The following is a 25,872-nucleotide window of genomic DNA, read 5'->3' as shown; positions in this document are numbered from 1 at the left end:
TTATGTTCCCCCTTCTCCCCACCCTAAAAATAAGTAGATAGCCATTCACATCCTGCATGCATTTTTTTACTTTGTTTGTTTCTACTATCCTTGGGTATTGAAACAAAAACAAAGCTTCTGGTTAGAAATGCATCTAAATGCTAAACAGCAATGATATAGTATAGAAGAAGCTATTCTTCTTTTGCCTGGTTTTAGCTATTTAGTATTTGTATTTGGGAAGATTCTTTTTCTTAGCTGAAATGGTATTTACTTGCCTGCAGTTGAAAGAGATCCCATTAGAACAATTAGTGGCTAACAAATACATTTTCCACCGTGTGATTTTTCCAGCTGGTTAACTTTGTTCCTCTTCAGGTAGGAAATGTGCTTCTATAGCAGTATCTGTGTGGATTTTGCATTACCTTTTTTGTTCCCACAGGTACAAAGCAGTAATTGATGCTTGTTCCCTCCAGCCTGATATTGACATTCTCCCTCACGGAGACCAAACCCAGATTGGAGAGAGGGTCAGTAAACAGCTACAGGCTTCTATTTTTGTTTTAGATATGTAGAGGTTTTTTATTATTTTCTTACGTTCTTAAAATCTTACCAGCTATTTGGCAAGAAAGGTCATCTTTTGGTAAGTGTACATTTGAGTCATTAGTCTGAAAGCTGGTTGCTTGGTAAACAAAGAGACACTGTCATTTATGCGAGGTGCCATGATTTAAATGTGCTGCTATCAAAGTGTTTGACTAATTCTGCTGACAGCACATATTTTGCTTTATTTGGGAGTAATCTAAAAATAAGTGCCAATTCCATAAACAATGTACCCAGACACATAGTGGCACTTGCACTCAAACAGCAACAACAAGGACACGTTTCCATGCCTAATCGCCACACTGACTACCATGCTAATTTGCAGAGCATTAGTTGTTAAGTCATTGTGTAGCTAAATGAATGTAGAACAGAAAGAGAAGAATAGAGGGATGGCATGAAGTGGCAGGGAGAAGCAGACCTTCTGGTTGGTAGCAGTGTTGGCTTGTGAGAGCTTATGGTGTTGGTAAAACTGCCGCTGGATTGCAGGAGCTACTGATTGCAGTAGTTGTGATACAGATACAGGGGCTGATGGAACTAATACTGTATGGTGACATGCAGGTGTAAAATACAGACAGGATGTAGCAGACTTCAGATGCTGGTTTAGATTCCCTGCAGGACATCCATGTGCTGCCTGCACCATTGTGTTGCCATCAACCATTAAACGTTTCTCACCCCTGATCCATACAGAGCTCAGACGGACTTCTCTGGCTTCTCCAACAGTTAGCATACTTTGTTCCCAGCTCCCCTGCAGGCCTACAGTTTTGAAACATCTCTGAGTTTTTGTTCAGATAATTAAATCAAAATATACATATTCAGTTGATGTTCTTATAATTGATTTTATTTTTCCTGCTTATCTCCAGGGTATTAATCTGTCTGGAGGGCAGCGCCAGCGTATCAGTGTGGCAAGGGCACTGTACCAGCAGACAAATGTTGTGTTCCTGGTGAGTAGATGCCATTATGTTTATGCTGCAATCAGAACCCAAGATCTAAGCATTTACAGTGTTTCATGGGAGGCACGCAGAACATTGTGCTTCACTAAACTAAGCTAACCGTGCGCTGTTTATTTTATATCTGTTGTTAGCAAATCTGCAGGTATAGAGTGTTTTGTAAATGCTGTGGACAGACAGATACTAGGATACAGACTGAAAGGCTGTTGCTTACCCTCTCTGTCGAAGTTTATTTTGAGTCTTATATTTATCCAGAAATCTGTACGCAGAAGTTTGGTAGTCTCAGCAATATTTATAACATTCCTAAGCTGTCTCAGGCATAAAATGAATGTTGTCCTGTGTCAAAGGTGTTTCCTTTCTGCAACAAACTAAGCTGTCTTCCCATCCTGAACTGCTCTTTGTGTATCCTGCCCAAATTTCAGCAGATGTACTGTGGAAAAGAGTGGGAGCAGGCTCTAAAAGCCCAGTAGGATTAAGTGAAAAAAAATATTATAGATGATGATACAGATTAGTTTATTCCTAAATTAATTGCTTGTAATTGATTGTTTTAATAAGATGAAGTTAGCATAGGCCATAAATCATCTGATGAGGATCATCAAACAGATCAGTACTTTTCCTTTTGTGATGCTTTGTTAAAAAAATTTCATTATAAGATTTTTAAAAATAATTTAAAAAATCATAAGAGGGCAAGTATGGGGAATAAAACTGTTCTATTTGTCACTGTCTCTGGAGCAGTTTAGATAACATATGCCATCAGTACACACTGCTTCATTGTCTTGAGTCGTACAGAAATCACAAACTGCAATTACTAAGGCTGTGAAGTGCATCTTTTAGGAAGTGCAGTTTCCAGAAGGCCTCGGGAAATCTGGCATTTACACAGCTGATGTTACTGTATGTCTGAGTACTCATTGCAGAAACAACAGACTGCCTCCAGGTCTGTTGGGAACTTTAAGAAAACTTCTCCTTTGAACAGTTTTGATCTTCTGATGACCTCTTTTGATTGTCTATATTGATCTAACTTTTTTACCAGTAATAATATGCACCAGTTTCCTTAAATCATATTAATGTTGACTCATGAGCTGGCCTTTTCTTCCTCATGACAGGATGATCCATTTTCTGCCCTGGATATTCACCTAAGTGACCATCTCATGCAAGAAGGAATCCTGAAAATGCTACGAGAAGACAAGCGTACAGTTGTGCTAGTGACCCACAAACTGCAGTACTTGCCCCATGCTGATTGGGTAAGAAAACTCATTTTATATATATACATATGGGTATTTTTTTTTAGGAGGCAAGGAAGTGGCACAAATATGTCTTCTACAAACAAGACTCTCACTTCACCTTTCTACCAAGTGGTAGTTTAGTGAGAAGAGTCACAATTAAGGTCTTGCAAAAGTTAGACAGTGAGTCTGGAGTGTGTGACTTTGGAATTCCTGTCGTAGAACACCTTAACAGGTCTGATTTTCCTAGAGCTAATACTTGATAATCTCATGAAAATGGGCTGTGTCTAAAATACTAGTATCTAAACCCATTTCTAACATGGTAAAATTTTGTTCTCAGAACAACAAAATGTTGGAGTAACGTATTTGCCTCTGTGATGTTACCAGGAACTTGTCTGTGGTATCACAGAAAAAGGTGTTTTTTATGATGTTTTTGGTTATTGAGATGTGTGGAAGTGCAAGGAAAAATGGATTTCCTTAGGTTTGATAGCAGTAGATAGTACATCAAAAACTCTTCTTCACATTGTGTGATGACGGAATTTTAAGAAATAGGCATTATTCAGTTCTGTTTCTTTGCTGTATCTTGAAGTTTACAGGAAAAAAAAATGAAAGCGTGCTTCCTATAGCAGTTTGCAGTTACAAATGATAAAGGTAAAACAGACCATATAGGATAAGGAGATTTATTTTGTTGGAACTCTTTTAGTTTCTTGGCTCACAGTGGCATTGCACTTCTGCTGCAGTTACATAGCCACAGCACCTTGCCCACAAAGATTGATTACTGCAGTGTTGCCTCCCAGCAGGAATTCTCAGTCATTTGCAGTTTGCATGGAGTATAGAAGCAGTTATTTTGTGTCTCAAGCAATAATCATATTTTGGCTACTTTCTGTGATTCATATTGGCCTGCTGTAAAGCTGCAGATAGCCATTAATCTTGTTCTGGTCATATTTTTAGTGGGAAGCATTTATCCTCTATTGTGTATGCTGTGACCTTGTCCCTCAGCTGTACATCTTTAAGAGTTAGTGCTGTTCTCAATGCAGTTCTGCTTTTGCTGCTGGTGTCTCTGAGTACAGCAATTTTGTCTTCTTCCTCTCCATCTGAAGTCCACCTTAGCTTGTTAATGTGCACAGCTATGTTCCTGTATCCAGTGTCATCTTTCTCATTTTATTTTCCAAATGTCAAACTCATTTCTAGGTGTCTCTGTTTTATGAGTTAATCAGTGAGAAGGGTTTTTATTACCTTCTAAGTAGGTTTCAGTAATGTTTCATGAAATACACTATTTCAAATACTCTGTAGGACAGGAAGGATTTGTATTAATTAAGTTTATTAATAATTATTGTTTGTTAAGAGAGAGTTGACAATTTTTACCAAAGCAAAGGTCTCAGTAAGGCTCAGCAAGTTTTATACAGTGCAGCGCAGATAAAATATTTTGTTTTGGTTTAGTTCAAGGAATTTTTAATAGAGATATCTGAAATGTGTGATGGCCTTCCTACATGTGCATAGCAAAACCCTTGTAAGAATTTAGAGTCCCATCTATTTCAGGACTTTGTGAATAAATTGACCACAAAAAGATCCATTTGCTTTTTTTCTTATTACTTTTCTTTTCCTCTTGTGTAAATTCTCACTAATAAATGGAATGCGTTTCCTATTTTTTTTCATCAAAATTTCCAAGTTTCTAGGGAGAAAATAAACACTGCATTAACCATCTTCTAATGATGTCAAGTGAGTTTACAACCCACACGCCTCATTTTCCAATTCTCCTTGTCAGATACAAAGTTAAGGTAGTTGCATTCTGTGTACAACGTGGTTTCGCTGATACAAACCTGGAAACCTCACTCTTCAGATTTTGTCTTGTAGACATAATTTTTTTTTTTACACTGTGTCCACCATTTATGCTTTTAAAAGCTTTAGGGATTCAAAATCCTGAGCTTTTCCTTATCAGGCCCATAGTATCAAACAGACTGTGGAGCCTGTATGCTCATACCTAATTGCCTGAATGAGGGCAAAACACGCTGCGCAGTGTGCTGCTAAAAGCCTTTTCCTTTTAGGAGGCAAGAGAACTCTAACATCTTATCTTGCTAATGACTTGTATTTAGACAGCAGGCTTTCTGCTGTCTGCTGAAGAGGACCCCATTCTTTTTTCCGACTTACAAGCAGCCTTCCTTTTGGAAAGTGTGAAGTGGAGGAAGCTCTGTATTTTTCAGCCTCTCGAGTAAAAGGGATAAAGTTGAGAGATAACTAGACTGATTCTAAACGACAAATTTATACATAGAAATATTCTTTTGAAAAGTTCTGACCCTTAACAGTGTAACAGTGTACCCTTAAAATAAAGAGAGATGTATGTGACCTCCCAGCTTCTGTTTCTGACTTCCTAGATAATAGCGATGAAAGATGGCTACATCCAGAGAGAAGGAACACTCAAGGACATACAGAAATCTGAGACTGAGCTTTTTGAACACTGGAAGACACTAATGAATCGACAAGACCAAGAGCTGGAGAAGGTTTTTGTTGGGTCCTGTCTAAGGAATACTAAATTGGGCCACTTAGTGGGAATAGCATTGTTTATGTGCAATTCTGACAGCTGTTTGTGTAGGATGTAATTGAATTTACTAATTTCATTAGGTGACATTTTTTTCACATTTGCACGTAACAGGTTCTCCAGATCACTTTTTTTCTTTAATACTACAGCATAAAATGAACAAGATGTTAGTCTTATTTCTTATTAATTTAGAAATATCTGTCCAAGTTGAGAGCCCAAGACTGAGAGAGCTGGAACTGACAAACTGCAGTGAATGTCAGTTACATAATTGATGCCCTTTGGTTTTATGCAGCAGTGGCACGTCAGTCCTTTGTAGCTGCATGATGGAAGATTCTCGCTTCCTTTATTTTTCATTGATGTTTTGATTGAAAACAGATTTCCTCACAGTTATTCATGTTTTGAAGAATTCTGTGGTTGAAAGTACACTAACCGTTCCTTTTTAGGAGACTACAATTGAAACTAAAAATGTTCTGGAAAGAACAAATCTCCGGAGGACTATGTATTCCCGTGAAGCACTGTTGAAAGATGATGAAGAAGATGAAGGTAAAAGGGCACCCTTTATGCGCACCACCACTACACTTCTGTTTTACAGTTAAATTATATTACAACGAATTAACAACTTTCAAACTAGCAGGAGAGACCTTGGTTTGCAGGTGGATCGTGGTTTCTAAGAGTGCTGTTTCCATTGAGCTTATCTCTGGATTAATGTTTTCAAACCATCAGAAAACCATCTCTGCATTAATGTTTTCAAGCCATCATAGCATCTGACAAACTTCTGAGTGATTTTTAATATACTTATAATAGTTCGATAGTGGGAGATGAATTAATTTTGACTAATTCATGTTGGATGAGCTTCAAACCCGTCAGCAGCTGAGCACACTTGCACACTTGTTTAGGGTTTTACCTAGGAAAAATCACTTCCTTTTTTAATCAAGCCAGCACTTCTAAGTTGCTCAAAACATTGAACAACTAGTACTATGCTTATTGCATCTTCTTAGCAGGTATTACTTGTTATTATAACTTCAGCAAGGTAATACGTGTGCTTACTGAGCAAATAATTTCACCTGAAAGCCTTTTTGCTGTATGATAGCTTGTGTTTTGAAGTTGTCACTTGCCAGTTCCTGTGAAAGGTGCATAAGAGGAAGTCAGTGTGCCTGTACTCTTTTTTTTTTTCTATTTATTTTTTTGGACATTGCAGAAGAAGCAACGGAAAGCGATGATGAAGACAACCTGTCCTCTGTGCTACATCAGAGAGCAAAGATGCCTTGGAGAGCATGTGGGAAGTACCTCAGTGCAGCAGGGATTCTCCTCCTGCCACTGCTGGTTCTGTCCCAGCTGCTGAAGCACACGGTGATGGTGGCCATTGACTACTGCCTGGCGCGCTGGACATCAGATGCCATTTCTGAGAAGATGGAGGTAGAGCTGAAAAACTGCTCTCACTGTGAGGTACGAGATACCTTGCTCAGCCCCTCCTCACGTGTAGCCAGTGGTGAACTCCCACACTCAACCTCTGCTCCAAGATTTGTATGCAGTGTGCTATGTTCCTAGTAATAGAGCCATCCAGAGCATTTTGAAGGTTAATGCATTTTCGGGCACATGACACAATAAAGCTAACAATTAAGTTTTGTGCATTATTGTTCTCCTGTTGCCAGACTTTGTTTTTGTCATTTAGCTGATATCCCTACACTTTGGTCTCTAAAGTGATTTTGATATTACGGTACTTCTATGTTTTTCCCATATGATAGAATTCTCACTGCAATAGGGCATTCAGGTTTTGTCATATATGAGGAACCCTGATTTTTATGATCAATACCCTGTTTTCCTTGTTCTCCAGGTAAATTTCACATGGAGCTGACCTCAGGGTTACCTAGCAGGGTTCTCTGTGTGTACAAAGTTGTAGCGGAGGGATTTCGTTAGAATGAGATTGCTTTCTTTGTGAGAATTGAGTGCCTCTAAATAATCCCACACATTTGTTTGGGAGGTTTGTGTTTGATTTCACTGGGATCATTATTTTTTCTCTAAAAGTTTTATTGATGATGGATTTTAATATGAAATTAATATTTAAAAATAATAACTATTATATTCTATTCTCACTCAAAGAATAGGCCCGGTCACCAGAGCCATAGCAAATGCTTTGAAGATGTTGTTGTTTTTTTCTTGAGATAAAATTTTCAAAATTATCAGTTCTTTTTCTAGTGTTCTATCATTTTAAATTTTGAATTTCTCTCTTACTTTCCTTCAAACAGTCACTTCTCCAAAGGATAAAAAACTTGAGCTTAACGTGAAATCACTGGAAATGTAATTTTGGGAAAATCTGGGGAAGAAGGATTTACTCCTTACATTTTTTCAGTCCTGCATTTATTTTCATTGGTTTTTAAGTTTAATTTACAATGAATAATATGTTGCTCTTTCTTTGTTTCTTAGGTTTTCAACCACTCTCCATATTCAAAAATTTTCAGCATTCTCTGCTGCCTCGGGATTGTGTTATGTCTGGTCACATCCATAGCAGTAGAGTGGACTGGCTTGAAAGTCACCAAAAAGCTGCACGCTTCTTTATTGAATAAGATTATTTTGGCACCAATGAGGTATTCCTCTGGTTATAATACAAACTACTGTCATCATTCTGTACTCCTTACTTCAAGGCAGTCTTCTTTTTCTATAAAGTGGTCCTGATTCATGTTTTATAATGTATCACTGAAAGTCACCAAGTATCAAGCTACTGAGCAAACTTTGATAAATGGTACCCAACCTGCCTGAGTTCCTGGACGGTGGTCAAATGCCTCTCCTGTCTGACTGTGGCTTCAGATATTTCCTTCTTAGCATATTTTATTTCTCTTTGCTGTTTTAATTAAGGAGAAAGCACAATAATTGGTGATACGTGGTGCAGTTCATGCAGAGTGTGTGTTGTAATCTTAATCATGGAAGTATGTACTGTCAGCAGTGATTGTGCAAGCCCATGAAAGTCAGGGAGCCTGGATAAGTGTCATCACAGGCATCAGTGGAGCACACTGGGATTGCACAGATAGCAGTAAAGGCCTTTGTCCTGTGTGTGTTTTATTTCCAATGCTGCCACATTACAGTTGTAGCTTTATTCAAACCTGCAAGTGTTGAACATTTGGAAAAATACTTATTTTAGTGTTAGCCATATTGAGCTCAGAAGTCATGAGGAAAGGATAAATATTGAAAATGTCATTTAAAAAAAAAACTTTTTTTTTTTTTTTTTTTTTGCCCAAGACAGAATTAGACTTTAGATTCATCATAAACTAGGGGACAGTTACCAACTACATAGTAATAACAAAGTTTGTATCTTGGATGGGCAAATGGAAAGGAAAGGACTTGTAATGCATTATGCCAACAGCTGTTCTTATTATGTATTTTTCTTCTCAGGAAAAATGTCAAAACTTGTGATTGATCTTTGCTTGCATTTTTCATAAACTGAAGAGTTTAAAATTGCAAATGTGAAAGCAAATGTAATCATGGGATTTACATAGGTTGGGCAGTAAAGGCAGCTGAGGAGATGTTTGTTGTTGTTGGGAATAAGACTGCTATTTTACTGGGGAAGATGTGGTTATGGGGAAACATGAGAAACTTTGCCATGTTTGTTGATTTATTGCCTTGTGTTTGTAGCACAGTGCATAGTTTATGAAAGACAGAAAAGAAATTAAGAACTAGTTTAGTATGGGTGGTATGATCTTTCCCATTCCTTGCCTCATTTCAGGTTTTTTGAAACAACACCTCTGGGAAGTATATTAAACAGATTTTCAGCTGATTGCAACACTATCGACCAGGTACTCAAGAAATACATTTGAGCTCCCATGATACCTTATTTTTCTCAGTCTCAAAAATTGCATTCTCTTATTTAGGTGAAATTTGCAGGTGATCTATAATTTTGAATATTGCATCACTTTGCTTCACAACTTTCTGGATTCCAAATGAATTCCTCAGCTGTAAATGCACATTGGAAAAACATTTATTTAATTAAGATATCCTGCAATTATAAGAAGCTTTGCTTATTTTTTTTCCATCTTATACAAAAGGGAAGAGAAAGTAGGTCAATATCAATATCCTTAAACTAAGAGCACCCACTTAGTTAAAAAGTGGGTAAATCTATTCCTTTCAGATATGTGAGCAAATGAATTGAGAAAAAGGCAAATGCTGTTGCTTGAAATATTAATGACTGAAATTCGGATTTCCATGTTTATTCCAGGCTGCAATGCTTTCCCAAAATCCAGGAGTAAATTCAAAAGCAGACCTGTTTGTTCAGTGTTTCAAAGCTTCTATTTTATATATATATTTTTATTTGTAACTGTGGGAGTCTTATATGCTATGCATTTATTTCTCTGATTCTGTGTACTTCTTTATGTACCCAGCATATTCCTGCCACCCTGGAGTGTTTGAGTCGCTCCACTTTGCTGTGTGTATCTGCTCTGGCTGTGATTTCATACGTCACACCAATGTTTCTCATTGCCCTGGTTCCCCTTGCAATCATGTGTTACTTCATCCAGAAATACTTCCGAGTTGCATCACGGTAAGAATATAGACCTGTGTCATTCTGGCTATTGAAACATCTTTTGCAGTGCATGATGGCAGAATTGCGAAGGGTCTTTATTTTTGCAATTGGTTTTGTCAAAGGCATTGTCTTATCTGAAGGTGAGCAAAATCCATCCTAGTAAAATTTTTTGTTCTACAAGTGCATTTTGTCTGCAGCTCTTCGAACCAAGCCTGGGAGGCAGGAGCAGGTCTTTGTCCATGATGAAAGTTTCTCTCAGTTCACATGACACAAGGGAGGTCTCAATGCAGCCTTCCAATATTTAAAGGGAGTTTATAAACATAAGGGAAATCAACTTTTTACATGGGTAATATTGTTAGGACAAGGAGAAATGGTTTTAAACTGAAGGAGGGGAGATTTAGGTTGAATGTCAAAGGGAAGTTTTATATTGACAAGGTCTTGAGGTGCTGACACAAGCTGCCCAGAGAGGTTTGTGGATGTCCTTATCCCTTGAGGTGTTTAAGGCCAGGTTGGATGGGGCCCTGGGCAACCTGGTCTATACTTGATTTAGTGTCTGGCAATCCTGTGTGTGGCAGGGGGTTGGAACTTGATCCTTGAGGTCCCTTCCAACCCAAGCCATTCTGTGATTCTATGAAAAAGAAAAGAAAGATGAATCAAACCAAAAGAAAAAAACAAACCAACAGCTTCTGTCCTCCACAGGGGTTGCATGTTGAACGTGTCCAAACAATGTGGGGACAGAGCAGAGAAACTGATGTTTCACCTGCCTGTCCAATTGAAAACAGAAGTCTATAGAGCCAGGGAGAGAGGCTGCAGAATGGAGCATTGCCCTGATGGTACTGCCCTTTGTTCCTGCACGTGGAAACATCCTCACTTGTTCTGAGTGTCTTTTAGCATCCAACAAGTTAAAAATGTTAGCCACATCTGTGATTTTCTTCTACAATTATGCTGCTTCCCTTGTGCTGGTGCTCAACAAGCATTTGCAGCAGCACTGCATTTTTCCTTTTGTGTGTGCATGGATCAAGAAGGACTCTTTGCAAACAATTCTTAGTTCCTCCTGGAAGGACATGAGTCTAAATAGAATTTCACCCAATGTGTACCTCCACTGTCTTGATGACTAAACATGAAATTGAGAACTGCAAGTTCTCATTTACAGGGTCTGTGTATTGTTAGCTCAGTGTGAAGTTGTGCTGTCCTCTGGGGGTGGGGAGAGAATGAAGACAAAGTTGCATTTTGCCTTCTGCTTAACTGAAGTATCTCATTAAATTCATATTCAGCATTGAGCCAGAATTATGTTTAAATGAATAAAATATTGAATATAAGAATTAGTAACATGAGAGAAGCGAGGGAAGGCAGTGAAGGGAAAAGATTTATCCGGAAGTCCAGCACTGTGTGCACTCAAATTTAAAGAAAAAAGTCCTCCTGGGGACTTCATTCCCTGCTTAGAGACCTGCAGTGCTGCATTGCAGCCCATCTGAATGCTATGTGTGTAATTACTGTGCTAATATTCCCCAGGAGAATAACAGGACGACAGATTTTTTACAAAATTATTTTCATAATCCTCTCTAGGGACCTTCAGCAGCTGGATGACAGCACTCAGCTCCCATTACTTTCCCATTTTTCAGAGACTGTTGAAGGCCTGACCACCATCCGAGCCTTCAGGTACAGTTTTTTAAGAAAACATTTCTTACCTCTCTTTTGAGCGTCCTTTTTTGATTCTGTTCTGCAAGTGCGCAGGTGCAAGTATTTGTCATTTGGATCACCAAGCAATCCATGGTCCCCAAAGCACTGTGTGAAGGGAAAGTAAAATACTGAGGACTAAGTATTTTGCATGTGAAGGAGCTACTATAGAGAAACAGGCTAATGTATCTTCTGCTTGTACTAACCCTCCACGCAATCGCACGCAACCTGAAAAAAACTTTCTGGGTAAATGTGATTTAAGGAGCTAAATTGGCTTGCAATTACCGCAGCGTGTGTTGTGGCAGGCTGTGTATTTGGACAGTTTCCATGGAACAACGAATATGCAGTAACATGTTATGCCAGGATAATCTGTGTATGGGCCGATGTCCTGGTAAGATAAACTGTGCATGCTGGTAATTTCAGAAGCTACAAGTTATAGTTCGTGTTGCTAGCTGAAAATGTGGTTATTTAGATTGGTTTTGAAAATATGCAACTTGGAGACACGGTCTTTATTATCTGTTTTGATGCATTTTTCTGCCAAGGTGAGCTGACAGGAGCAGCCTAGGAATACCTGCTAATGTGCCTGAGCTGTGTGTCTGTTACAAAATGGCAGTCGCTGATACTCACAGTTCCAATGAAGCTACTGCAGTGCTCACCAGCTGCTTTCTCTCTGCATTGGTGCTATTCCTGGCTTTTCCCAGTTGATTCAAATGCAGTCAAATGTCTTCCACGCCCATCTCATCTAGATGTCTACACATTTTGCCTGTTAATTATTACTGTTACTATTCTCTCTTTGAAACGGTGCTGCTTATTCTTCTTAACCTGCAGATTTAATTTTATAATACAATTAATGCAAAAATTAGACTATTTTTAAGCAATTCTAAATAGGGTATAAATAGCAGAATGTAGGAACTACCAGGACAAAATCTTGTTTCTTTTTGGCTGAAGATAGCCTCCTAAAGAGAGGTAGAACAGCATAATATTTTCAAATTACTATTATTAGATATTTATTTTAAGTGCCAGCAGTGTTCTGTAGTTTGTAGCTATGTCTGTGTTCACTTTTAAGGAAAATTCAATTTCTCTTTTAATTCTTGCTTTTCTCATTTACCTGCATAATCTTTTACATTATCAAGGGGATCTTTAGAGTATTATGATGTACATTCTCAGTTGTTGACGCAGTAAATTACATTGAATACCATCTGGCTAATACTCTCAGCCATTTGGACCATTCCCTCTTGGTCCTTCCTGTCACCTTGAGATGAATTCCCCCTTGAAAGAGTTTTATTCTGTGCTCTTTTTTTTTTTCTTGTACCCTGCACTAACGATGCATCTGTGACCCAAGCAGCTATGTGCTCTGTGAGTCCTGTACTCCATCTGCCTGCCAGCCTCCCGCATCAGCTGCTAACCTGCCTATTTATAGGTCTGCAAAGCTTCTCGGCTGCATAACATATTAGTAGGAGTGCAGTTCAGACTTGCTAGCTTGAGTGTCCCTAAAAATAACGCTAACTCAGGAATCTAGTCATCTAGTTAGGTGCCAGTTGTTCCTGAAGTGTCTTTACTCTTAGTTGCTTTCCATCCTGTACTTATCAGAATGCATAGGGAAAGAAATGTACAAAAATCCAGAGGGAGATCAGAGAGACAGCTACTGCTGCAGCTATAAATACACCTTCAGCAGATGCCATGGCCTGATTTATAGCTTGCAAGTGTTTCTGGCACTTCAAATAGCATTGGTGCTAAGTAATCAATAAATTGTAAATGTTAAGGTTTCTGCAAAGACAGGGCTGTGCTCTGAGAAACCAGATAAGCTAGGGATACCTTCTGTGAACAGATTCTGGTACTTCTGCAGTACTCCACTGACAACACTAACTTTGTCTGCATCACCGTTCCACATGTGTACTTGTGGCTGACTCGTGATGCAATTTCATATCTACATCATGTTTTGCCTTGTGGTATGGAGGTACCGAAATTAAATAGGGTGGGTTCTAGAAGCAGCACGGCCGTCTCCCAGTGGCAGAGCTCTGAGGGCAGTGTGTCCTGTGGACAGGCAGGGCCCTCCAGCTGCAACATGGTGTGACGTGAGTGCTTGCTCGCTTTCAGGAGCGACGTTTCTACACTGTCCAAACACACCAATACATGTGGAGCCAGCCCAGGCCCTTAGCAGCCATTTTCCATTACATACAGCCAACATGTCTGTTATGTCTGGACACACGGCTATACTATGTGAACTGTTACTTCATTTGCACAAAATCATGCTTTTTTGTCTGAAAAGCATAAACCATTTACATTGGAACTTTATTATACTGTACTCAAAATAAGGGTTAGGATACCCTGTAGCAGACAAATTTGAAACCTTCTCTAAGCTACGTACTTCATAATTAAACAAAGCGTATCATTCCTTCATACCAGTGTACCAGGAGCTGAGTTTATAAATAAGCAGTGTTTGTTACAAGCATAATATCGAAGGATGTAAGTAGGGCAAAGTTTATAAAACGGTCAGCTTACAGATGCATAATCTTCAGGCCTACAAACCTCTATTACTACCCCGAAAATGATTTTTGTGATACCTTTCCTTCATTATTAGATATAATTACTGACATCTTTATTAAGATCACATTAAGTTATACCTGTGCAAATAAATATGCCCAGCTAAAAGAGGTGACTGGTGGACTTGCGTGCTGGCCAAGACCCCATCTAAATATGTGTAGCCAGGAGTCATCCCCTTTCTTATTTGTTATGTTCAAGGCAGAATTCATTCATGCAGCTTTTGTTATGAGTGGGTGCAGATCTACCATCATAAGCTGTAAACAGACCCATTTGCAATTGCTCTTAGTTTGTATTCTCTGGCTAGTTCATTTCTGAAGGTAGAAAATTTGGTTCTTTCCATTCTGCTGCATTTTATTGGCTTTTTGTTTTCTGAAGTGCTCCATTCATTAGTGATAAGGATAAGCGTGTAATTAACACTGGAGCTTCCATGATCAGAGGACTTTAAATTTATGCTTTAAAAATGGAAAAGTTTGTAGGCACTACAGCAATGTGAGCTGAAGTTTTAAAATTTAATCTGAGAAGAAGAACTGCATTCTACCTGCACCAATACTTCTTCTCACAAGTACATGTGTGGGCTATTTCTGTTTTGTTTTTCATTTCAGGTTTGTCTTTCTCACAGTTGCCATGTAATAAAATAATTAGAAAATACCCCATGTTTCAGAAGTCGTGCACAGAGTTCTACCAGTGCAATAAAATCCATTTACTCCTAAAGATACAAATGCAATATACATATGTCTAATATAAATCTGTGGATGATGTTCCTGAACTATGGACTTAAACCTCTGAGTCAAGCTCTCCATGAACACAAACCCCTCTAAATTAATTTTGCTTTCTGTTTTACTTAGACCCGAGGCCTGACTGTTTTCTGATTGGTTTTGATTGTTGTTGGTTTTTCTTTTTTTAAGATATGAAGCTAAATTTCGACAGAAGCTTCTTGAATACACAGATTCCAACAACATTGCTTCCCTTTTCCTTACAGCTGCTAATCGCTGGCTGGAAGTCCGCATGGCAAGTACTTTTATGTTTAGTTTTTCTCTTGTATACACAGTGAATTGATTTCACTTTATTCCAAGCAACGTAAGAAAATGTCCAATTGTTTTGCAGCCTCATTTGAGTTTTGATGCTGTACCCTTATCTCTATGTATATGTGTAACGAACATGTGCCCTCCCATCCAGAAGTCTGAACAGAGTGTGAATTTTTCCTGTACCCTGTTGCTATTTCTCCAAGACTGGAATAATTCTTAAAGATCGCACTGGCTCCTTTGTGTACAGAAGAGTATCAGGAGATCTGGTCTGACAGTGTTGCCAGCTAGAATGCCTTTGAGAAATTGTCAGTCACTGCTAGCAGGCCTTTGCCTTGTTGCTCTACAGGAACATTTCAACATCTTTGAAACTCTTAATAAGCAGAAGGATGTAGACAGGTTTCTGCTTGGTTGGGGTCCTCTGAAGAATGCCAAAGATACTCAAGTGTCCATTTCCTTAGAGTTCTCAATAAAGTGGCCTGGCATTAAAAAAAAATACATTAAAAATAAATCATTGAAAAGTAAATCAAGGAGTTTTGTGTTGTGAATGACGACAGATGCATTACTGCCATTAATGGTTCACAAAGCATAGAGGAATGCAAAGTACAAATATACAAGAATAACAACTTCCCTCCTACAGAGGTCGTTTTCTAGTCTGTTACATAATTTTACTCAAAGACTTCTCTGTGAGAAGTTGAATCACAGTTTTAATTAAAGCAGCAAAAGTCCATCGTGGAGAGACACAATCTAATAGTTGCATTCTGTCCAAGAACAGCTTGTTTGAACAAATGTGATGGTTGCACCCAGAAGAGACTACAGTGCTTCCCAGCTGTCTCTCATTAGAGAGGATCTGCTCACAGAGGATCATGTGGGCATTTTTCTCACCTATCTCAAGTTTTTTCAGCCATCTCCATCATATGCTTAACATACTTGTGTTGACTTTTCTAGAAGATAGGAGTGTTGGTACAACTCCAGTCTACAAAAGCATTTCTAAACAACACATCCATGCTAACAGCAATACAAATAGGTTCTCAAGCAAGGTCTGTATAAAGTTATGGGGTGTTTTCTGCCTATATGTTGAACTGTGCAATGGGTTTGTGTTTTGCTATGTGGTTATGAGAACGTTTTCATCATTGGTAGACTTGTAGTGATGGAGCTTATTCATGTTCCTTCAGGAGTACATTGGAGCATGTGTGGTACTCATAGCAGCTGTCACTTCTATTACCAGTTGCCTGTATAGTAAACTCTCTTCGGGACTTGTAGGCTTGGGACTAACCTATGCTCTTATGGTAAGAAACTTAGGACCCTTCTTGTCTCTCCCAAACATGTTTTTATAATTCTTCAGGGCACAGAGATGAACAGGAAGATTGAAGGTGTCTATACATCTCTCCGTGGGTACTGTAACATCACTGAAACCATGTGTTAACTTCAATGCACATTCAGAGGTTGACATATTTGAGTATATACTTTTTCATTTTCTAGATAAAATATTCACTGAAGCAGTAGTTCAAATATGTCAATAAAAATATGGCCAAGCTGCATTACATTTTGATATTTCTTCCATTGTGAAGAATAATGTTTCAGTGTATCAGTTGTAATTATGTCCCAGTACATGGTTCTGGACTGTCAAACAGTTTTATTTAGCAAGATGATGTCTTTTCACTTGTCTTTGCTTTTTCTCTTCCTCCACTCATGTCCATAGTACCAAAGTCTCTGTGCACTGCAATTAGGAAGTTTAACTCAAAGTCATTGTCACCCTATTGATGTGTACCATTCTGTTTGTTCACCAATTCAGCTCAACAAGGCTGAACAAGTTGTTGCTTTGGAGAAATATAAGCTGCATGCTGGTCAAATGATGCAAACTACTAAAAATCTGGAATTTAGGAGTTTATTTGCTTTACATCAGGTGTCTAACTATCTGAATTGGATGGTTCGTAACCTGGCTGACATGGAGATCCAGCTGGGTGCAGTGAAAAGAATCCATGGCCTTCTCAAAACAGAAGCTGAAAATTACGAAGGGCTTCTTTGTAAGTGCAGTTTTGTGCAGCATGCAGAAAGAGCTTGCTGAAATTTTAATGATTTTGCAGTGTATTACCATGAATAACTTAGTTTATCACTTAATGAGCTGATGAATATATCATGGAAGGGTTGTTGGTTTATTTTTTCCTTCCCTTGTATTTCTGGTGTAGCGTCCTCACAGATCCCTCAGAACTGGCCAGACAGAGGCGAGATCCAAATCCAGAACCTTAGTGTCCGATATGACAGCAACCTAAAGCCAGTGCTAAAGCATGTCAATGCTCATATTTCTCCAGGACAAAAGGTAAGTAAATGCAATGATTTTGAAAATATCTTTAGAGTAGTACACCATAGAAACCGTAGCTCTGGAAGGGTATACCGCTGTACATTTTAATGACAGAATTGCAGATATATTCTTTCTGTAAAGGAATGTAGCGCACTGGGAAGAAATCTGCTGTGTGTCTTAGTTTTTAGAAGTACATTACAGTGAGAAGTCAGAACTACGCACCACATGTCAGTACCCCAGTGCCCTGCTGTCAGCACACAGTGACAAAAGAAGTGACAGTGACCCCATACTATGCTGACCTACTTTCCATCATTCCCATGTTGCTCCCCTTCCCTTGTTCTCATCGTTTCTCTATCGCTTGGCTGCATCTCTTTGCTCTCATTTTTTATTTTTTTTCCTCCTGAATTCTGTTTGCCTGCGTCCTTCCTGCTCAGCAAAGCCACCTCTGGATTCTATCCTTTGCTGACAGCACTGGCCAGCACCTCTCCAATGGTTCCTGTACATAGGACTGGCCTTGATTTATAACTAAATGCTCAGACCTGTAAAGACAAAGAGACAGTTTAGAGACTCTCCTGTAAACAGTTCAGTCTGATGGAACTGTTCAGTGGATTGGAATAGCATCTCCATCCAGTCATCTTAAGTGTCGAACACACTGACAATTTCCACTCAGCTAATGATCATCTTCTTTCTGTGTCACAGATTGGGATCTGCGGCCGAACAGGCAGTGGAAAATCTTCCTTTTCTCTTGCATTTTTCAGAATGGTTGATACTTTTGAGGGTAAGATTACACTTTTTTTTGTATCTGTCAAGCTTAGCTCCTGGAGATATCTTGATATTCCTTTCTTGAATAACAGCAGCTTTGAAGTGCAGTTTTGGAATCTGTGAGACATATATCTGGCCACCTTTGAGTAAATGTGTTATCATCTGCCATTTAACACCTGTGCTATTGACAAGCTGGATCAATAAAAATTCTCAGTCTCTGTAACAGGAGAAGTCCAAGAGTGGCAGAGGGTGACAGTGCTGTTAATTCCCAACAGTAGGAGCAAAGAATAGAATGAAAAAATGTTCAAATACAACCAAGGATCTGCACACAAGACATAATAGATAGGACTCACTTGGTCTGGAAGACTTGTCTGCCGTCGGGCCTGCTGCCCTGGAATTTCCTGCCATACTTCTTTTGGTGTTCACCACAGCCACCCGCGTACAGAGTACCTTCCTGTGCATCTTAAAATTGTTGTCCACAGGGCCCTTGTGCAAAGCCAGACAGTTGTACTTGGGGATAAAATTTCCAAGTGCTCAATAGTGATTTGGCTTCCTGAAACAACTGTTCCCCTTGGTGACTAGTCACTGATTTGAGGTAATCTCTTACCTTGTTGTTTGCTATGTGTTTGTACTGGTCAAGCAGTAATATTTTTAATCATTCCTTAAAATTTATAGGTATACTTCACATTCTTTATGGCTGAGGCTTAGTGTTAAGAGAACTGTGCTTGTTGCTTAATCAAAACTTGTTTTATTATTGAATAAAGGGATATGCAACTCCAGGTTTGTTCCTGCTGCAATGTACTGCAAGCTGAAAGTGAGCCATATCTTTGTCAGTGGATGTGTGGCATGACCAACAGTCTAGCAGACTGTCATTTTTCTTTCGAATAGGAAGGATTATCATTGATGGTATAGATATCGCTAAGCTCCCCTTACAGACGTTGAGATCCAGGCTGTCAATCATTCTCCAAGATCCTATTTTATTCAGCGGAACAATCCGGTAAGCATTAAGAACCAGCACTAAAAAAACCAGTCACTACGTGCATTATCCCATATAACGACTTGTACAAAACTGCTGATAGCAAGCTGTTTGATTTGGGTCTCCTTTTGGAGGATCACGGCTTTCTTTTGGTGCTTTTATCCACCCCTGCCAGAGTGCATGTCCTCACTTGTCTGTGCCTGCTTAGTGTGCTGTCAGCATGAGGCATGCAGTGCCTGGGAAGAAGAGAAAGTAATTATTTATTCCTTTAGGATTGAGCTTAGTGCATTGATCAAATACCCATAACTATACAGCCATTCTTGAAATCCTCCTCCATATTTTTGCATCTGCCTGCCTTATAAAATGAGATGAAGAAAATGCAGGTTTAATGCAGAGAGAGGGGAAGCAATAGAACAATATGGCAAGTACTGTAGGACTTGTGGGGTTTTGTATCCTGGAGCCTCTATCCTTTGTTGCTCCTCTAGCTATTCTTTCATCTGTATGATCAAACAGCTTTTTGGGCTCTTCTGTTTTTTTCTCTTCCTTCTTCTTTGAGCTGATAATGCAGTAGAAACAATGAGCAAAATGCTCTAGTTTCCAAAAACTGTCCCTTCATATGTCTGAGTCATTTGCATTAGAAAGGTGCAGTCCTCAGTACAGAGTTGCAGCACCTGCAGCTGTAGTTTTTACATGAAAAGTCATTGGAGTTCACTGGAAATGATACAGGCTTCTGAGTTTGCTGACTTGAGACTAATACGTGTCTCAGGAGTATCTCCTGAACTTGCTGAAATACAGCATGATTCCTTCATGTCAGAAGACAGAGTGACTGTATCCCTTTGTTTTCATCATTCACCTATTCAGAAATATATCTAGGTCAGCATTGGTTCACAGCATATACAGTAGCTGAATACATAAAAAGTAAAACCAAAAAAAGTACACATGGCACTGAATCATTTATTTCTGATTATTGCTCTGTATACAAATATGATCCAAGAGTCACATTTGTTGCTATCATTTTTGGGCCACAGCAAACTGCAACAATACTCATCCATTCATAAATCCATAAATTTATTCAGCTGTGGTAAAGACTCACGTTTCATAATTCAGTGTGAAGCTAAATTGTTGTTTAGTATTTCCATAGCAGTAAGGACCAAAAGGACATACTGAATCTAAAGGGAGAGATGGTAGAATTTTTGCATTTGTTAAAAAAATAAATAAAAAAAAAACAAAAAAAAAACCTGATTATATTCAACATTTCTTTCCTCAGAGCTTTTTGTAATAAAACATAATGATTTCTTGACTTAATTCAGAATAAAGTAAATTCTGCAAGGGGAGATACCTGCAAAACAGGACGTTCTTTCCCATTCTGCTGAACTGAGGAAGTGGCATTTTGTTCTTAATCCCAGCAGTGTAAGTACAGACCAAGTCTGCTTAATTCAGAGGATTTCTATCAATCAGAGATATGAATTAGGCCCAGATCTCCAGCATGATTCCAATTATTTGCTGGTTTGTTTCTAAGCACACTGAAAGAAACACATTGTAGAAGTTGATGCTGACTGATATTCTTGAATTGCACATAACTGTAGGTTTAACTTGGACCCTGAGAAGAAGTGCACTGACAGCATGCTGTGGGAAGCATTGGAAATAGCTCAGCTCAAGCATGTGGTGAAGGCACTGCCTGGAGGCCTAGGTAATGAGACCTCCTTCTGGAGAAGATTACTTTTTCTGTTCACAACCTTTCTGTTTCACATTTACTATTTATTAGGAAGGCAGTTGCTGAAGAAAAAGCTTTTTAGGTTTATGAAAAGTGGAAAAAAACAGTTTCCTGCAGGCAGGGGTGCTAGATCCATCTAACTTTGGTGGTGAATGCCCCAACCCTGGAGACACTCAAGGCCAGGGTGGATGGGGCTCTGAGCACCTGATGGAGCTGTAGGTGTCCCTAAGTTATAAAGCCTTAGAGTGGAAAAAAAGGATGGAGGCTACTTGGATAGGGATGCAGTGCTCTGAGTTGCACATGGCCAAGAGAAATTTACTCTTAAACATGGTTAGCTACTTTGATATCTAATAAAGAATACATTGAGTTACAGTGAGTGAGAAGTTCTGGTTGTTTGGAACAGTAGATATAAGCGGATAAAACTGGGCCAGCAGCAGCATCAGAAAATATTACTTGGAAAATTTTGAAAGTGAGATATCTGCCCTGCTCTGACCTGCGCCTCTCATACTCACATCTACGTCCACAACGTATAAGTGATGTTTTTGCTGTATCCTTTCCAGACGCTATCGTGACAGAAGGGGGTGAAAACTTCAGCCAGGGCCAAAGGCAGCTGTTCTGCTTAGCGAGGGCTTTTGTGCGGAAGACCAGCATCTTCATCATGGATGAAGCCACAGCATCTATTGACATGGCAACAGTGAGTCTGAAGTGTTTCCAATTCCTTATTTTCATTGAAGTGGGTGACAGCTGTTACATGAAAAGAAAAATGGGGAGGATGATCTATCTGCGCTGTAACATACTTACACCATATTTACTGTGGACTCATTTAGTTTGCATTATTGGTAACTCATCTAACGTGCCTTTAAATCCTTTTACTAAGAATTGAAAAGTTATTGCAACATTGTTTGCATTAGGAAAGTGAAGTGTGTTGTTTTCATTGGCAGTTTGATTTCCTAAAGCAAACAAAGCTTTGGAAGGTCAGCTGCAGTGGTCAGTGGAGGGTAAGTTGGTGAGCTGAGAAATTTTCCCAACATGGTGTACAGGACGAGTCAGGAAGTTAGAAGTCTTGAAAACAGGGTTGAAGAAATAAGGACAAAGAAAAGACATACTAGATGATTGCATTAATTGCCAGAAATTGTTGGACAGAGGTTAAACCACACAGCAATAGCACGCTGAGTGGATTTTAGCCAAATTCTTAAGATTCTTCCTTGGTTATAAGCTTCAGTGCTCTTCATTATGACAGTGTTCTATAAGTGAAGAATATAATGGAAGTGGCTTATTACAGCAGTTAGAATTTTTAGTTCTCTAAAATGTGAGTGGGTAAGTGTTAGTAAGGTTGGAATTACACCACACAGTTAAAACACATTTTGAATTTTGAACACATCTTGAATGCAGTTCATTCCTTGGGATATGTATGTAGTGAAAAATTAATAGCAAGTAAAGATATCCATTATAGTGACATTTGTAAGCAGAGTTTGGTACACAACAATGTGTTTCCTAAATAGGGATGGATGAGTACTTGTTGAGTGAGAACTATGTACTCTCAAACTATCGCAAATTCTTCTTCACTGCATACCAGGTACAGCACACTCCCTTGCTTCTCCCTGCACCTCATGGTGTTAGATGTCCCCAATGTGCTGGGACATTCCTGGGCTTCCAGCAGGGTGAAGAACATACCATAGAGGGGCCAGTGTGCAGGCAGCTGGGCAGCACCCTGAATTTGTCCTCAATTTCCTTCTCTATGAGATTGAATTTGGGTAGCAGGCCTTTCTTTGAGAGCCAGAGCACAGCCCGTTTGTGAACAACATGATGGCACTGAAGCCCAGGGGCAGTGAGGGCAGCAGCAGCAAGTGGGGCCACCTGGGGGCCAGGCTCTGACCGAAGTTCTGATGTGGAGTTAATTTCTCATTTCTGCTGCAAAGGATCAATAAAAGCATGTAATGATCAGTGGTTATTTAAACTTTCCTAGATCTATGTGCCTGTTGTGTAACTTCTGCTCTTTGAAAAGCAGCAAATGTTTTCCTTTTTGTAGGAGAACATACTCCAGAAGGTGGTCATGACTGCATTTGCTGATCGTACTGTGGTTACAATAGCAGTAAGTACAGTCTCTGCTAACATTCTGATCCAAACAAGAATTAGAAATGCTGCGTTTCTTCATTTTTTGTCAGTGTTAAGAGATTTGTTAATTTGGCCACTACTTTTTTGTTTTTAAATGAAGTGCTTAACCATCTAAACAGCTTTCTTATTTAAATACATAACAACAGCTTCTGAACCACATTGCTCAGTGCTAGGTCTGATTGCCTGTAAAGACCTATCAGCGTGTGGTCTGTTTCCTGTTATGTATCTTAGGCTAATTTCAAATATAACGTGACATTGACTGTTGTGAAATATGACTTTTCTCAAGGCACAATAATCATTTAACTAAGGAAGAGGAAAATTACATGATTATTTCTGCCACTGGAGGGATCAATTTTGTTTCAGTATTTAAACAAGTGAAAGAGAATTTTACTGACTTATAAAAATAAACCTTCCATCCCTGCTTAATGTGATCGAATTTAGGTTTGCATACTCTTGAAGTGATTGTACAAAGCTCTCAAGTATCTATAAATAAGATTGTTTATTGACCTGAATCAAAGCAGCTGGCTTGACAAATATGTCAGAACTACACATCTCTTTTAGTCCTCTACTTTCTAAAAATACATGTATTTCAGGGAGGTGAAATAAAGTAAATTTGCTTCTTTGCATTTAAAAATTAAGCCCGATTCAAGAAATGTATGCTCAAGAATCTTACAGCATCTTTTTCTTTTCACTGAGCAAATGTATAACAGAAAACCTGATTTATCTCACGGTACCCATCAAGCAATTATAAGAAAAGCAAACGAATAAGAAGCATAAAACCTTCTGATTTCTCTCCACGAAAATACTGAGTGGTGCTGCAGTGGAATGTGAGATTTCAGTCCCTCCCCTGTCTGCATATTGGATTAATGTCGCACAAAGACTGCAGCAGGCATGAGATGTGTAGATGCTATCGGTGGTTGTTTTATGGAACACCTGGCTAGGAAGGCACAGAAGGAAGTACAAGTCCTGTTTTGACATGAAGGGTGCCCAGAATCTGATTGAGAACCTTATGGCTGAAGAGTGACTGTGTAACAGGTACCGTAGAGTTTTGAGATAAAACATCCCTGCAGGATTAATGCAAGCTAAAAATGCAGTGCAGTTACATTCAGTGCTAAAAAGTGGAATTCCATAAAAATGGAGAAAAATTAATGGAGAAAGGGTAGAGGAACAAAAAAGAAATAACTAAGAAGCAAAGAATTTGATTGGGATAGTGAAAATTCCTAAACAATATGAATTAAAAAAAAATCCCAAGGCTAGTGCATACTATTTATTATAGGAAACATATATAGGAATGTAGGAAATATGTGGAAATATAGAAAAAGCTCAAATAAGGGAGAAGCGGAAGGTATGGTTACAAATGTGACTACTTACTGTTATAAAAGTTGAACCCACAGCCAAATGATAAAAACAGAAATGATGGTAAGCATCTTACATGTGAAAATAAATAAGGAAGGTTAACAAAACAAAAAAAGAGAGATTGAGAGCAACTTCAAGAAGGCTTTGATAGCAGAAGCAGTACAGGGTTGGGAGAACACTTGAGAGCAGTACCACACACGCTTGCCCCATTCCCATGTTCCTGACTGCCTTCTTGTGGCAACACTCAGTGACAGGACCCTGGACTAGGGATGTCCTTAAACTCAACCTGTAGAACCTTTCTCAAGTTCCTTTATACAAGTGAAGTACTTGAATATCTGCATGGCTCTTTGGCTTCATATTTGTCTGCAGTGTTTGCATGGTAAATCAGGATGAAAAGTAGGACTAATTAAATTAAATCTTAATTTAAATCTTAAACTTGATGGGAAGATTAATTTCTGGAAGTCTGTCATATACAGGAATAGATTTGGTGGATACCCTGAACTGGCATTTTGTTTATTTGTTTTCAGCACCGCGTGCACACGATCCTGAATGCAGATTTGGTCATTGTAATGAAGAGAGGGCTTATTTTGGAGTATGACAAACCTGAGGTTCTGCTGGAACAAGAAGACAGTGTATTTGCTTCTTTTGTACAAGCAGATAAGTAATTTAAAAAAATGAAGCATTTTAAAGTACAGTTGTATTATTCATTTTCTAAAAATGTAAAATACCTATAAATGTAAAAATGTAAATACTATTTCATAATAAATCTGAACTTTTCCTTTTTTAATGAAATAAGCAATGTCTCCACCTGAAGCATTAATAAATTATCCATGTACCTTTCTTTTTTGTATACTACTATTCTTTTTTATTTTGCTACCAAAGAAATCATGAAGTATTGTTGACCAAACCTACACAGATGAAATATGACAAGATACACGTCAAACAGAAGCGTGGCCAGCATGGAGCTTTTGTGCAACTCTTAAATCTCTCTTGTCATTTTGTTACTATGTGATTTTATATGCATTGTAGCCCCACCATAGATAATGCTTATTATTGACTAAATGCAGAAGAAAAAATAATATACCAAAGGTATTTCTGGAAAGCTTATTTGCTCTTTTAATTATATGACTATGTAAAGCTTTAATATCTAAATATAAAATCTATAAAACATTTCATTGTGGTTCGTTGATACTACTTGTGTCTCTTGGTCTCTCCCTTAATGTCTTTAAAAAATTAATCACAATTTGATTTCTTTAGGTTTTCCTAGGCTGCCTTGCACCTACCCCTACTGAATTATATTACACTGATTCCCAAGGGCCAGACTCCCTCCCAAACAGTGAGGAAGCTAAGAGGAGGGAGGCTGTGATGAAGTATCAGTATTTAATGCACGCTATTTCCAGATACAGCAGTTAATCTCTAAATTATCCCTCCAGAGATGGTAAGCAAAAAGCATTAAACCTTTCACTGTAGCTCAGAGCCCCGGGGACTTGACTCATTCTCTGCTCCTTTCACATACTTCGCCCACCGATACTGTTTCTGCATTCTCTGTGATCCTTACCTATAAATTATGTACACTTAAGAAAACTTGTAATCACTGAAATTATCCTAGCTTAACTGGACA

The 25,872-nt window shown here is 38.7% G+C and overlaps 1 protein-coding gene and 1 long non-coding RNA gene across 2 annotated transcripts in view; one reads left to right on the top strand and one right to left on the bottom strand.

The window, feature by feature from the left end:
• Nucleotides 1-25,423, top strand: part of ABCC8 (ATP binding cassette subfamily C member 8) — a 67,341-nt gene extending 41,918 nt beyond the window's left edge. Inside the window, exons 20-39 of the mRNA XM_085224240.1 lie at nucleotides 416-500; nucleotides 1,431-1,511; nucleotides 2,621-2,758; nucleotides 5,110-5,235; nucleotides 5,717-5,816; nucleotides 6,472-6,719; nucleotides 7,698-7,858; nucleotides 8,992-9,061; nucleotides 9,644-9,801; nucleotides 11,350-11,442; nucleotides 14,910-15,012; nucleotides 16,202-16,315; nucleotides 16,933-17,053; nucleotides 17,216-17,346; nucleotides 18,028-18,106; nucleotides 18,979-19,087; nucleotides 20,653-20,756; nucleotides 21,341-21,474; nucleotides 22,810-22,872; nucleotides 24,779-25,423. Coding sequence (XP_085080366.1) covers nucleotides 416-500; nucleotides 1,431-1,511; nucleotides 2,621-2,758; nucleotides 5,110-5,235; nucleotides 5,717-5,816; nucleotides 6,472-6,719; nucleotides 7,698-7,858; nucleotides 8,992-9,061; nucleotides 9,644-9,801; nucleotides 11,350-11,442; nucleotides 14,910-15,012; nucleotides 16,202-16,315; nucleotides 16,933-17,053; nucleotides 17,216-17,346; nucleotides 18,028-18,106; nucleotides 18,979-19,087; nucleotides 20,653-20,756; nucleotides 21,341-21,474; nucleotides 22,810-22,872; nucleotides 24,779-24,916 — 2,356 coding nt within the window. The 3' untranslated portion in view covers nucleotides 24,917-25,423. The remainder of the gene's footprint in view (nucleotides 1-415; nucleotides 501-1,430; nucleotides 1,512-2,620; nucleotides 2,759-5,109; nucleotides 5,236-5,716; nucleotides 5,817-6,471; nucleotides 6,720-7,697; nucleotides 7,859-8,991; nucleotides 9,062-9,643; nucleotides 9,802-11,349; nucleotides 11,443-14,909; nucleotides 15,013-16,201; nucleotides 16,316-16,932; nucleotides 17,054-17,215; nucleotides 17,347-18,027; nucleotides 18,107-18,978; nucleotides 19,088-20,652; nucleotides 20,757-21,340; nucleotides 21,475-22,809; nucleotides 22,873-24,778) is intronic.
• On the bottom strand, nucleotides 9,746-12,273 carry LOC146544235 (uncharacterized). The gene is made up of 3 exons (XR_014883398.1): nucleotides 12,088-12,273; nucleotides 11,472-11,568; nucleotides 9,746-10,411 (listed from the first exon to the last, which is right to left on the bottom strand). It is a non-coding gene; the product is annotated as an uncharacterized LOC146544235 (long non-coding RNA).
• Nucleotides 25,424-25,872: the final 449 nt, after the last annotated feature.

This window comes from Meleagris gallopavo, chromosome 5 (genome assembly GCF_905368555.1).
Source record: "Meleagris gallopavo chromosome 5, MGAL_WU_HG_1.1, whole genome shotgun sequence".
In the NCBI taxonomy this organism is placed as follows: domain Eukaryota; kingdom Metazoa; phylum Chordata; class Aves; order Galliformes; family Phasianidae; genus Meleagris; species Meleagris gallopavo.
Note: the sequence above shows the minus strand (reverse complement) of the source record. Positions and strands in the feature narration are given on the sequence as shown.